Below are 13,881 nucleotides of genomic sequence, written 5' to 3'. Positions count from 1 at the left end.
CCACTCCTTAAATATATTTTAGTAAAAATAACAGATCCATGTAGTTCATCAAGCATATCATCAAGTCTAGGAATAGGATGGCGATACTTTACCGTAATCTTGTTTACAGCCCTGCAGTCAACACACATCCTCCATGAGCCATCCTTCTTGGGTACCAACAGTACTGGAACAGCACAAGGACTCATGCTTTCTCTCACAAAACCCTTAGCCAAAAGGTCCTCGACTTGCCGTTGTAGTTCCTTTGTCTCCTCGGGATTGGTCCGGTAAGCTGGCCGGTTAGGAATGCTTGATCCGGGAACAAAGTCAATTTGATGCTCAATGCCTCGTAACGGAGGTAAACCTGGGGGCAGCTCATCTGGAAAGACATCGCCAAATTCCTGCAAGAGTGAAATAAAAGCACTAGGCAGGTCATGGTTAGTTTCAATGGTAGAAAGTAAAGACTCTCTAAATCGTACTAGCACCAATGCTTTTTTTCCTAAACTAGCATGCTTCAGATCCCTCTCTTTTGCATAAAAACATATTTTGTGAGCACTCTCACTCTCTACAGATGTTTCTCTTTTAGAACTCTCTTTTTCACTCAGACTCTGATTCTTTTTCTCACACGTGTCATCTCTCAGAGCTCTCTCTTTACCCTCTTGTTTTTCAATTTTCTCACATCCTAAAGACTCTGTAGTAGATTTGCGCATGCTCAGTTGCTCCAGGTACACTTCTTTAGGTGTCAAAGGTGCAAGGGTAATCTTCTTCCCAAGATAGGTGAAAGAGTATCGGTTTGTGAAACCATCATGGATCACCTTCCTATCATACTGCCATGGACGGCCTAGAAGTAGATGACAAGCCTGCATGGAAACCACGTCACAAAGTACCTCGTCACTATATCTCCCAATAGAGAACTGTATGTGGGCTTGCTTCATAACCTTCAATTCACCCACATCACTTAGCCACTCCAGTTTGTAAGGGTTAGGGTGTTTGGTGCATTTCAACCCCAACTTTGTGATCAACGTTGAGCTAGCAACGTTTGTATGACTTCCAGCATCAATGATCATGAGTCCAACCTTACCTCCTAACAAAACTTTTGTATGAAAGATGTTCTCTCGCTGTTCTAGACGATCGTCCTTGGCTTGTACATTTAAGATCCGCCTAGTAACAAGGGTCTCGCCACTAACAGCATACTCAACTATATCTTCATTATCTGTAGCATCATCCGCATGTGGCATGTCTTCAAACCCATCTGAGTTATCAGATTCTGAGAAAATATCATTTGCTTTAATTACCATGGTTCTTTTATTTGGACACTCGGAAGCATAATGGCCTAATCCGCGACACTTAAAGCAGGTAATATCACGATGCCGTGCAGGAGGTTTAGAAGTGGAATTAGGCGTGTGCGTCTTCCTGTGCTGCTCGGTGGGCTTCTCCTTTGATTCGGTAGGTTTGGATCCAGTCTTCTCCCCGAAATTAGCACCTCTCGAATCCCACCTTGAAGTAGAATTACGCAGCCCTTTTCCCTTTTGCTGTCTTTCCACCTTGATAGCGAGGTTCACCAAGTCTTCCATAGTCACATATGGGGGATGTTCGACAGTATTTGCAATGTCTCGGTTCAGCCCACTTAAGAAACGTGCCATAGTAGCCTCAGACTCCTCCTCAATGTTTGCCTGGATTAGTAGCATCTCCATCTCCTTATGATACTCATCTACAGACTTAGAACCTTGGTATAACCGTTGGAGCCATTGATGTAGCTCCCTGTAGTAGTAAGAAGGGACAGACCGTTGTCGCATGACCTTCTTCATCTTCTCCCAAGACAGAATTGGTGGTTTGTCATTCCGCCTCCTCTGTTTGTCCAGCTCGGCCCACCAGACAAGGGCATAATTCGAGAATTCGACAGCCGCTAGTCTTACCTTTTTCACATCAGAGTAGTTATGACATTGAAATAAGAGCTCCACCTTTCGTTCCCATTCCAGGTATGCCTCAGGGTCACTTCTGCCTTTAAATTCTGGGATGCGCATCTTGATAGCATTAAGGTTACTATCAACATCTGCCGAGTGTCTATGAGGCCGGGATTTGGATGAAGGCTCCTCCTCAGACTCCGTAGAATCATTATGAACAGATTCTCGTGACTGTGCTTTTTGTTTAGGGGAGAAAGAGTTAATGCGGGAATCCATGTCATCAAGACGTTGAATCTTTGTAAGGATGCTAGTAAGTGCGTCGATGCGAAAAGTTAGTTGTGGATCGGGGTTCTCTTCAGTGTTAGCCATCAATGAACCTGTAAAAGAAAAGGCCTTACAACACTCCTCTCACGTGTATCACTCAGAGTAGGACACTCGTGTTTCACTTAATACGTGGCTTTTACCCTCTATTGAGCTCACCACTCTTGCCTTTTTCCACTCTTGGATTGCGTTAACAAGTTGCACTTCAAAAGATGAGGAATTGAGACACCAAACTAAGATAATCGGAATGATAGAGACGTTTAACTTGACAAGAGGATAAGTAAAGTATGTGACAAAGGAAACAAGAAGTGATACTAGGATGACAAAACTAGCAAAATTGAATCCTTATTAAGGATAAAACAAGGAGAAAATTTAAAATTTAAAATTGAAAATTTTTTTTTGCTTTTTTTTTTTTCGCTTTTTTTTTCTTTTTTACTGGAATAAACAGAAAGTGCAGTAATTGAATTTAAGGAAAAAAAATTTCGTTTTTTTTTTTAAAGTAAATTTGCAGAAATTATAGAGAAAAATAAAGAGACTAAAAAAAATTCCTGGAACGTGCAGGTAAATAAGAATTTACCTACGACCTGTAACTGATACTAGATGATAAGGATTTAATTGGGGTTTTAAGGGTTTAATATATTCCAAGTAATAAAATCCTAATGGAAGGGGATAAGAAAAGAATGACATCAAGAAGAGAAATTTATTGGCATAAAGAGACACAGCGGAAACATAAAGATAGATAAAGAAAAACAAAAGGATAGATACAGTTTTCCTACTAGACCTCTAAGATACCTGTTCTTAACAACCTAGGTCACCGGAAAGGATTCCCTACTAGACCTTCAAAGAACCTGTCCTTGACAACCTAGATCAGAGGGACGAAAACTGAAAGAAACCACCACACAGATCACCTTAGTGTTGGATCCTCCAATCTTCCTCATGCAACAAGTGAAGCAAATCACTCACCTCACTTCTCACACAATAACAAGTGCTTAAAAGCAACTGAAATTTATTCATCAAAGTTATGTAAATTGTCTCACCAGAAGGTGTTTAAATAGACCTCAACAAACTAGATAAAAGATAAGATAAGATAACTAATTTAAATCAGATTTGATCTTATTAGATCAGATCAGATTTGATCTAAATTTTAAAATTCTAAAGATATGATAACTAATTTAAATCAGACTTGATCTTATTAGATTAGATCAGATTTGATTTAAAATTTAAAAATTCCTAAAAATACTACTAAGCATAGCAGATAAAACAAGTCTTCTAACAACTTTTGACCACATAACAAACTTAAAACAAAAATCTAGGATTTTCGAAATTTAAAGATAAATTATGCCTTCCACTGAATTTGAAAAGCATTATTGGGCTTCTTGCTGTCCTGACTTAATCCAATGGGTCTTGCCCATTCTTCCTTAGTTAGAACTTGATGCAGCTCCATATGCATAAGCGCTGCCAGGTTCCCAAAGCTCTCCTTGAGCTTCTTTGCACGTGCTCTAGAGATGGGGCCCTCTGAAAGTGTGAAATTCCCATTCTGCCCTTATGTCTTAGAATGCCCCTGTTGTCTTTCCGAGCATATATCAAGTTGTAATTCAATAGTATTGGTGATTGTAATCTGTTGATTATAGTAAAAAGTTTACCATAGTTGTGGTGGAAACTGGACATAAATTTCATGGCACTTAAAAACCGAACCAATGCTGGCCTCTTTCTCTTTTTTTCCTTCTCTGTTTCTTTTCTGCATATGAGACAAAACAAAAAAAATCTCCTACATATTTAATTTCGGCGAAAACAGAACTAAAGAAGTTCAATTTTAAGCTAACTTGATTCAACTGCTTCTCAAGTTCTAGCAGTTTCATCACTTTGTTATGCTGTGAATCTAGTTGAATTTTTTCGTTAAATTATCATCTTCCTTTTTAGAGTTTAAATGCTCACTATACAATATCTTGCCATTATAGCTTATGTCAATTAGGAAACGAGTAGAGGGCATCATGAATAATATGTTAAAAACTAGCAATATTTTGAGCATGATTTCATTATATTTTTTTTTTTAATTTAATAATTTAGCTCGCACCCCCTAATGACCTTGCCGAAGGAGAGAGAGGGGGGGTTGGTTTGGTCCTTGGTGGCAACCTCTTTAGCAACCAAGGTTTGAGTTTTCAAATAATTAAAAAAAAATCATTTTACTATTTATCATATCTTAGTGAAAATATTGTTTGTGCAGTAATGCCTTCATATTTTTCGATTTATTATTTAATTGAATGTGAATTTAATTTTGTTTATGTCTCATTTTATTTAACAGTGGATAATAGATAAGAATATATTAAAATAACGTTTCATTTTTGCTATATTTCAGTAACATAGCTCTTTAATTATATCATTTTATTTAATAATGGTGAATTTGCAATAAGAGATGTCTTATAAAGAGTATTTGTAGGATATTAGTCAAGAGAGATTCAACTTAATTAAAGATTAGTCTCGTAGCAGGGGCGGAGCCACATAAGGATAAAAGGGAGAATATATTTTTTTTTAATTTTAAATTTTTATATGTAAATTATATTATATATAAATTTTTCAGTTTAGTTCTCCTTTTTGTTCAGACATGTTAAAACCAATTTTTTCCTCTCTTTTTTTGGTTTCTTTAACAGCATCATAAGTTAAGTTGTAACTTTTTGCATTTTATTTGAATGGTATCTTCCGCCACGTTAGAGGAAAGAGGGGCAATGACTCTCCAAAATTAATAATTTATATGTATAAGTTTTTAATTTTTTAGTTTAGTCTTTTTTTAATTTTTAATTTTTTTTAATTTATATTTTTTATGTTGGCCCTCTCAAAAAAAAATTTAATTCCGCTCCTGATGGTATCAATTTTTCCTTTTAAAATAGACTTATAATAATGTAATCTTTTTAAAAAGCTTTCAAGTATATTAGTATAGCAGTATTTTAGTAAATTTTAATTATATATATTTTTTATAATTAAGATTAATAATTAAAAACCAATAAAACACTAGTATACCTGTACACTTTAAAATTTTCCTAGATACTGATAAGTGCCATGCAAGCAAGTTTGTTTTCAGGTAAATTATTTCTCTAAGTAAACAACCAAAAGGCAATTTTATTTATGAGAAATAATGTTGAAGCAGTTCAATATTCATTTCATCTTCGTTTAAGTTGAATCGAATATCAATAGGGGGAGGAGGCAATCTTAGCCGCTGATTGTGGAACTGATCGAACGGCTTTGGACGAGTCTAGAGTTAGAAAAAAAAAAATTTTCAAGTTGGCAAGCGCGGCCAGAGGCTTCTGGCAACAGGATTGGGTCCATTAAACTCGAAACAACGAGACGCATGCGATGCTATGGTCGTGACACAAAACAACATAAAAAGGATGACCGAAAAAGGAGAGAGAACTTAGGAGCGAAGAGAAAAAGAAAAACTAGAGTTTTGTGAAAAAATTCTCATTGAAAAAAATATTCAAATACTTGATATCATGTTAGAAATTGAGGGAGAAAACTAAAGAAAGAATTTTATGAGTATATATTGGTCATGTGAAATATAATACAAGATACTGTTTATTTATAAATAATAAACAAATAAAAAATAATTAAATATTAAATATCTAATATTCTATCATTCATAAAATATAAACTAATATTAATTGATTGATATATAAATATCTTGATATATCTCTAATAATAAGTAATTTTACTTATGAAAAATTAGAAATGATGTATGTTGAATTGTTGACACACTTCAACATTCGTTTCATCTTTGTTTAAGATTGAGTCGAACATCAATAAACACTTACTTAATACTCCACATAGATCTTTAAAAATTTGATAGTTCAATAGATTTGTCGTTTCAAAAAAATTAATTAGGTCTTTAATCTCTAAAATTATTAGATATAAGCTATATAAGTTTCAAATCAGGTTGAGTTGATTAATAAAATATTCTCTCTCTTACATGAAGGTTGTATGTAAGTGTGACGTGTCAGGTAAAATAATAAACGTCGCGTTCAGGATACATAATCTCGGAATATGTAGTTAAAACGATGTCGTTTTGGGAACGCCATTTTTAATAGATAGATTCATCTCTTACTTTTGTCTCTCATCTTCTAATTGTTTCTTTGGAAATGACCAAATTGACATATATGCTGAATTTGGAAATCTTTTTGTCTTATAACAAAAAGTTTAAGGGATTTATTTGATTTATATATTATATATATATTATACTATTTTTTCGGCAATTTGATAACATTTTTTGTTATGCGAAGCTAAGGAAAGTATAGAAGATTGAATTGAATTGGCTTCTTTAAATGCTTCTTTGGATGGTGCGGTTTAGATAGTGATTTAGATGAGAGAATTAAAGTGTTCGAAGAACTCATGTTAGAGAAAAAGAATGACAGTGTTGTTAAGAAAGGTAAAATTTGTGCGTTTGTGAGTGGTTTAATATTAGGGGCATTTAATTTGTAGTTGTGTTTTGGAAGAACTCATAGAAGTGTATCTCCAAAAAAATTATAGCTAGTAAAGTATCTTAAATCAGAATATCTTAAACAACAAATTTTAACCTTAAGCCAGAGTATCTTAAATAATAAATTTGAACTGAAACCTAATAAAGTATCTTAGTCATAAAAGCGAATTGATAAATAATTATATATAATTAAATTATTTTTTTATTATAAGTAATTTTATTTTGTTTTTATAAAAATAATTATTATTTTCAAAATTTAATATTTTATTAATTAATTTATATTTATTGTATTATTATACTACAAATATTTATTTAAAAAATAATATTAATAAATATCACATTAAAAAAATTGTGATTAATAAATTTTTTGTTTATTTTTTTTAATTTTATATATTTAATAAAATTTATAGTTAAATAAAATATAATTAATTTAAAAATAAGTGAATTTAAAATTAAAATAAATTGAATATAAATAAAATAAAAGATTGCTATATGTATTATAATTTACATATATACTTATATATTTATTAATAAGAAACATTGTAACTTAGTGATATGATCATTCTTGATGCATCCTTAAATTAAGGGGGTTTAAATTTCACATAATACATTTTAAAAAACGAACCTGTTTGAAAATTTATATGGCATATATCTAATGATTTTAAAGATTAAATACCTAATTAATTTTGTTGGAAGACAAATTTGTGGGACTATCAAATCTTTAGTGACCTATTTAAATTTTTTTTTTTTTTTTTTGGTGACTGAAATAAATTAAACAAAGAAAAACAAAAGAAACAAAACAAGGAACTGCTTAAATAGAGGGACAGTCCCGTTTAAGACTACTCTTAAACTCTTCCCAAGGTGAAAGAAGCTCCACATGCGAAAGTTGTAACTTCATCGCCATCTTTGCCATAGTATCTGCCACCGTGTTTGCATCTCTCATAATCAAACGAAAGTCAACACGCCAATTCCAATGCATGATATCTCTTATTTTGAGCACCAGTGGATCAATAAACCCAAAACCATCTTGAGTAACAAGATTAAATGCTTCCACACAATCTGTCTCACAAATAACATCTCGTTGACCCACATCCCAAGCTAAGAGATATCCTCTCCAAATAGCAAACAATTCTCCTTGAAGAATACTATTACTCTCAATCATTCCCAAACACCCCCTTTGCCAGCTCCCATTACAATCTCTAATAACACAAGCAAAACCAACACTATCACCCGAACCAAAATAACTAGCATCACAATTAATCTTAAAAGTACCAATGGATGGGGGATTCCAAAAACCATTTAGAGTAGAGGGAAGGGACATACGTTGTAATTCAAAAATATTTCTAAGCTCCTTTTCTGAAGCTAATGCCAGACAAATGACTTTTTCCGGAGGCCAAGTTTCGTGGGGATTAAAGATGTCATTATTCCTTGCTCGCCATATCCACCAAAGTCCCGAAAAGAACTTGAACGGGTGCTCTCTGCTATGATACAAGAACCAGTTCTTCAAATCCAAAGGATGACAAGGAATATCCAACCTTTGCCAGACAAGCTGAGCTTGTGGACAATCCCGAATACAATGTATAACCGATTCCTGGCTAGAAAGACATCTTGGACACCTATCCGATGACGACATCCCTCTTCTAAAGCGAAAACTTGCAGTAGGAAGAGCCTCCTTAAGACACAACCAAGCCAAAAACTTATGCTTTTCCGGAACAAGCTGACGCCAAAGCCAAAGCCAATTCTCCCTCTCCTCCCAACCAAACAGCTGCTTACACAACCACAAGTAACCATTGCGTGAGTCATAGACTTTGGCAGCTGACCCACTCCAATACCAACCCACTTCCGGACCTGCTTGTTCATCTGGATTGTAAGAGAGAATATTATCTTTCAGATTTTGAGATAAAGGAGAATAAAGAGTATCCAAATGCCACCTACCAACCGACCAAATATCCTGTATCCGGAGATTCAAATCAGAAATGTGGACATAATCCATCTCATTAGATAACCGTCCTTCTCTCCTCCAGCTAGAAAACCAAAAATTCTGGTTCAAATCTCCAATACACCAAGCAAACCCATCCTTCAACACTTTCCAAGCCTTGCAAAGACACCTCCAAATGGGAGAGTCCTTGTTCTTAGGATAACTAAAACAGTCATATAGAGATGATCGGTATTTGGCATCTAATAATTGGACCCATAGTTTGTTTGGCTGCTGGAAAAAAGTCCAAACTAGCTTCCCAAGAAGAGCAATATTTACACAATAAGGATCTCTAATCCCCAAACCTCCATATTTTTTTGGAGTAACCAGTACCTTCCAACTAACAAGATTCAATCCTCTTCCATCAACTTGTCCTTTCCAAAGAAAATTCCTCATCATAGACTCCAATTTACTAATGATTCCTTTGGGAAAAATAGAGACCTGCATCTGGTACGTGGGAATAGCAGCGGCAACAGAATTAACCAAGCAGAGTCTACCAGCCCGATTGAGTAAACTCCCTTTCCAGCTTGCTAGCCTACTCCGAATCTTATCCAGGACACCATTGAAAGCTGAACGAGTCACCCTAGAATGGCTAAGGGTAACTCCAAGATACTTGCCCAAATCCTGGACAAATCTGATAGAGGATACCCCAGTGAAAACCTCTTTCCTTGTTGCAGAGATATTCTTGGAGCAAAGCGCTTTAGACTTCTCCACATTAATCTTCATCCCAGATGCTTTGCAAAAAGTCTCTAAAACCAACATCACATTTTGCACTTGTCTCTTTGTAGCTTTACAGAATAGAAGCAAGTCATCCGCAAACATTAAATGGGATATTCTTGGTCCCCCTCTAGAAATAGCAACCGGCTCCCACAAGCCCAAATCAACCTGATGACTAATAAAGCATGCCAGTCGCTCCATACACAACACAAAAAGATAGGGTGACATAGGGTCTCCTTGTCTAAGACCTCGGCTAGGAGTAAAGCCATTCAGACGACTCCCATTCCAAAGAATAGATAAGGAAGAAGCAGTGACACAATTCATAATCAAATTAAGTGTAGGAATAGGAAAACCAAAGCTCTTAAGGGTATGAGCTAAAAACCTCCAGTCAACTCTGTCATAAGCTTTCTCCAGATCAATCTTAAAGGCCAGTGTGCCTTTCTTTGATTTAGTCTTCTTCATAAAGTGGAGGACTTCTTGAGCAATAATGATGTTGTCAGGAGTTCCTCGTCCCGGAATAAATCCTCCTTGAAGCGGGCCAACAATCTCCGCAAGATGAGGACGAAGCCTATTAACAAGGACCTTCGTGATGATCTTGTAAACTACATTGCAGAGACTAATCGGCCTGAAATCTTTCATAGATACCGGTGATTCAACCTTTGGAATGAGAACCAGTAAAGTCTCCAACATTCTCGGATCAAGAGTAACACCGGAGAATGCCTGCTTAACCATCTTCCAAACATCAAGACCAATGATCTCCCAATATTCTTTGAAGAAGAAAGCTTGAAACCCATCCGGACCTGGAGCTTTAAAAGAGTTCATGTGAAAAACAGCTGTTTTGACTTCCTCCATAGTAACTGGTGCCGTAAGATTATTGCAAGCTTCCTCATTCAGAGAAGGAAGAGGCACATCACCAAGGCAACCCAAATCAACATCATCCAAATGACAGAATAAGCTTTTATAGAAAGACTCTGCTTCTTGACTCAGAACCTCTGGATCAGTTTCCCACACTCCATCCTTGAGAAAAAGGCCATGAATCTTATTATGCTTCCTTCGCGCAAGAGTTTGAATATGAAAGAATCTTGTATTCCTATCCCCGAACCTTACCCACTGCTCTCTGGACTTTTGGAACCATAGGAGCTCTTCTTGCACTAGAGTATTATTATAATCATCAAGCAACTGTTGCTCTTTCTGACGCAAATAAATACTATCCACCACTTCCAAACGCTTTTGTAAATAATTAATCTGCTGCTCTAATTCACATTTCTTAACAAAAATGTTACCAAATACCTTTGAGTTAAACTCTAGTGAATTCTTCTGTACTTCTGAAAGCTTGCCATGAATTCCTCTATTACCAGACCACCATGACTGGTTCACAATATCTTTATACCTAGGATGAGTAGCCCAAGCAGCAACAAATCGGAAAGGTCGATTCCCTTTAGGCTGAGGACGACCTTTACAACGCACCAGAATAGGGCAATGATCAGACTGAAGCCTATTTAAAACTTCTGCATAAGCCTCTGGAAAGATAGATAACCAACTACTATTTATACAGACTCGATCAAGCTTTTTTGCCACATCAACATAATTTTTCACCCTCCTGTACCAAGAAAACTGCCTCCCGATAGTCTTCAGATCAAACAAACCACTATCCCCTAATGAAGTAGCAAACATGTCTGCTCTTTGATGAGAAAATTGACAGCCCTTAGATTCATGAGAAAATTTGACTTCATTAAAATCACCAAGAACAATCCAAGGTCCTTGAAAAATCATGGATTGTGCAACAAGATAATCCCAAAGGAGAACCCTTTTATTAAATCGAGGACTGCCATAAATACCACTACATCTCCAAATTAAATTATCAAAGTGAACCTCAACAGTAACACCTTGATCAAAAGCATCAATGAACTTACAACAAACACCCTTCATAGAGGATAGAAACCAAATACCTCCCTTATGCCCCTCTGCCTCTACTATACCAACAGAGTGATACCCCAACCTTTCCCAAAATAACTAAAACAATAACGCATTTCAATTAACTTTTCTTTCCACTTGTTTTCTCAATAGGAATGAATAAAAAGAAAATGCACGTACGGTCTATCTGAACATAGGTCTAGGCCCCCCACCCAGACTTCGAAGAATTGACAACGTACACAAGTTATGATAAATAAGGACATTTTGAACCACAAGTCATTGTCATATACAAGAATTAGTGGAATATAATTAGCAAGCACAAAGAAAATTACATGATTAGCAGCTGATTCTGTTTCCCTTGAAAGATGATGCATAGAGAGAATCGTGCTTTACACCGAATCCAAAGAAGACCCTCATCTTAAAAGCATCGTTTAGTAACTAATCCAAAATGAGTAATATTCTAAATTAGTCTTCAAAAAATTTTAATTGGATAATTTAATTCTCAGCAAATTTTAATATAATCACTAAATCAATCTATAATTATTTATTTTGTTATTCATATTAATTTTTATATTAATTTTGGCAAAAAATTAGATAAAATAGCCTTTGTCATTATTTAATAAAAGGCATAATAGTTTTTATAAAGAATAAAGTATCGTTTTTGTTCTAACGTTTGGGGTAAGTCCTATTTGTGTCCCTAACGTTTAAATCATCCTATTTGTATCCTTAACGTTTATAAAAGTGATTCAATGTTATCCTACTATCAATTATACTAACAAATCAGATTATATTTTTCAATTATTTTCACTTGGATGTATTCATTCTCAAGTAGGTCTCACTTGAATGTATTCGATTTTAATATTATACCCACTATTTGTGTTTAAACTCAATTATATCCCTAAAAAAGTGAATTATGTAAATATTGTAGGAATTAGTTTCAACATTTGATGAACTATTTTTCGGAGTAGATCATCGATTCTATTCCAAACATTTGTATTCTAAGTTTAAGAAGAGATTTTTAAAACTCAAACTAAAGCGTTCATGATGTGTAATTGACGGCAGGATAACATTGAATCACTTTTACAAACGTTAGGGATACAAATAGGACGATTTAAACGTTAGGGACACAAATAGAATTTACCCCAAACGTTGTGACAAAAACGATACTTTACTCTTTTATAAATTTTTAAAACTTTTACGTCAATCCTTTTTTATAGATAAATAATATGATGTGTATAACAAAATTTGTTGAAGACTAAAATATCCTACTAATAATTTCTCTACGACTGATTTTACTCGTCGAAAACTGAATGATTTAGAGAAAACGATGAAGATTTCTTTTTTAAGAAGAGTTAAAAGTTTCCTCCGAAATATAGCTTGAAGCAATTCGAAGCATTTTATTATTAGACCGCGGTGCATAAATCAGCCATGTGAAGGGGTGAAGGCACCATTTAGTGGCCGCCATAACATTGGTGACAATCTTCCACAAATAGCATGTAATAATAATAAGAGATTCCCACCAGCATTTTAACCATTTTTTAACTCATGAACTTGTCCTGAAAAAGAATCAGTGATGATCAACTACCAAAGTAGTAGTATCCCAACCCCATGCATTTGTGAATTGGGATCATATCCCCGCCAACCACATTTACTCATCAAGTAGAGAAACAATTTACTCGCCGCCAAAGTTCACTCTCAACTCTGCATCAAAACCGAAGAACAGAAACTATATATAATGCATGCACTACAATTCATTCTTCAACACAGAAAAGAGACAAAGCATAAATTATTAAAACATACTAGCTAGCTAGCTTGTCTTAAAAATGGCTCACAAAGCTTCCTCTTATTTCATTGCACTTATTCTCATATCCAACATCCTTCTTTTCTCTGTTTCTGCACGCACCATTGCTGTGAATCCCAACAATGATGACAAGAAATTCTTGTTCAAGTCTCATGGAGGAGTGCACATTCCTGGCTTTGGACCAGTGAGATTTCCACCTCTTGGGGCTATACCAAATAATCCATTCACCCGGGGCATTGGAGGTGGAGGAGCCGGCGCAGGAGCAGGACCAACTGGCCGCAGTTATGTTCCCGGTGGCGATGACACCTTTGTACCAAACCCCGGATTCGAGGTTCCAGTTCCCGGTGGCAGTGGTGGCAGAATTCCAGGCTCAGTTCATCCATGAGTTTCAGTCATGCATTAGTGCAATAGCTAAAGTAGTTTATTTGTAATGGTGTCACTGTTCTTATGGTTTGATTAAGATTTCCCGTTTTGTTTCCTTCTTTTTGTGTGCGCTTTCTACAAATAAATATGTGTGCTTGTAACACACTGGCTTCTACTTGGTTTGGACACTAAGGAGTAAGGACCGCTCTGCTACATCTTTTGTGGTTTTTTCTTGTAATCTATATATTTTTTGTTGTTTAATTATTAGTCAATACTCTATATGTGGCAAGAATTTGGGTAATTAACACGCATGCTATATCTAAAAAAAATTTGGAATAAACTATCCTCTTTGGTTATAAAAGACTCAGATTCTGATAGTTCTAATCATAAAAGATGTAAACTAACTCTATATTCAGAAAAGATTGGGCTAATTCAACAAATTATT

General features: G+C 35.2%; 1 protein-coding gene across 1 annotated transcript; it reads left to right on the top strand.

The window, feature by feature from the left end:
- The first annotated feature begins 13,069 nt into the window (after positions 1 to 13,069).
- On the top strand, positions 13,070 to 13,633 carry LOC107634249 (uncharacterized). The gene has a single exon (XM_016337801.3). It carries the CDS (start codon positions 13,096 to 13,098, stop codon positions 13,456 to 13,458), a length of 363 nt encoding a protein of 120 aa, XP_016193287.1. The 5' UTR covers positions 13,070 to 13,095; the 3' UTR covers positions 13,459 to 13,633.
- The last annotated feature ends 248 nt before the right edge of the window (positions 13,634 to 13,881 follow it).

Source organism: Arachis ipaensis, chromosome B3, assembly GCF_059453495.1.
Source record: "Arachis ipaensis isolate K30076 ecotype BB chromosome B3, ASM5945349v1, whole genome shotgun sequence".
Taxonomy (NCBI): Eukaryota; Viridiplantae; Streptophyta; class Magnoliopsida; order Fabales; family Fabaceae; genus Arachis; species Arachis ipaensis.
The sequence above is the reverse complement of the archived record's forward strand: the minus strand, read 5'-3'. Positions and strand labels throughout refer to the sequence as shown.

Bases quoted from the DNA above. Each gene is read 5' to 3' on its own strand.
- LOC107634249 (XM_016337801.3), top strand. From the start codon at position 13,096: ATGGCTCACAAAGCTTCCTCTTATTTCATTGCACTTATTCTCATATCC.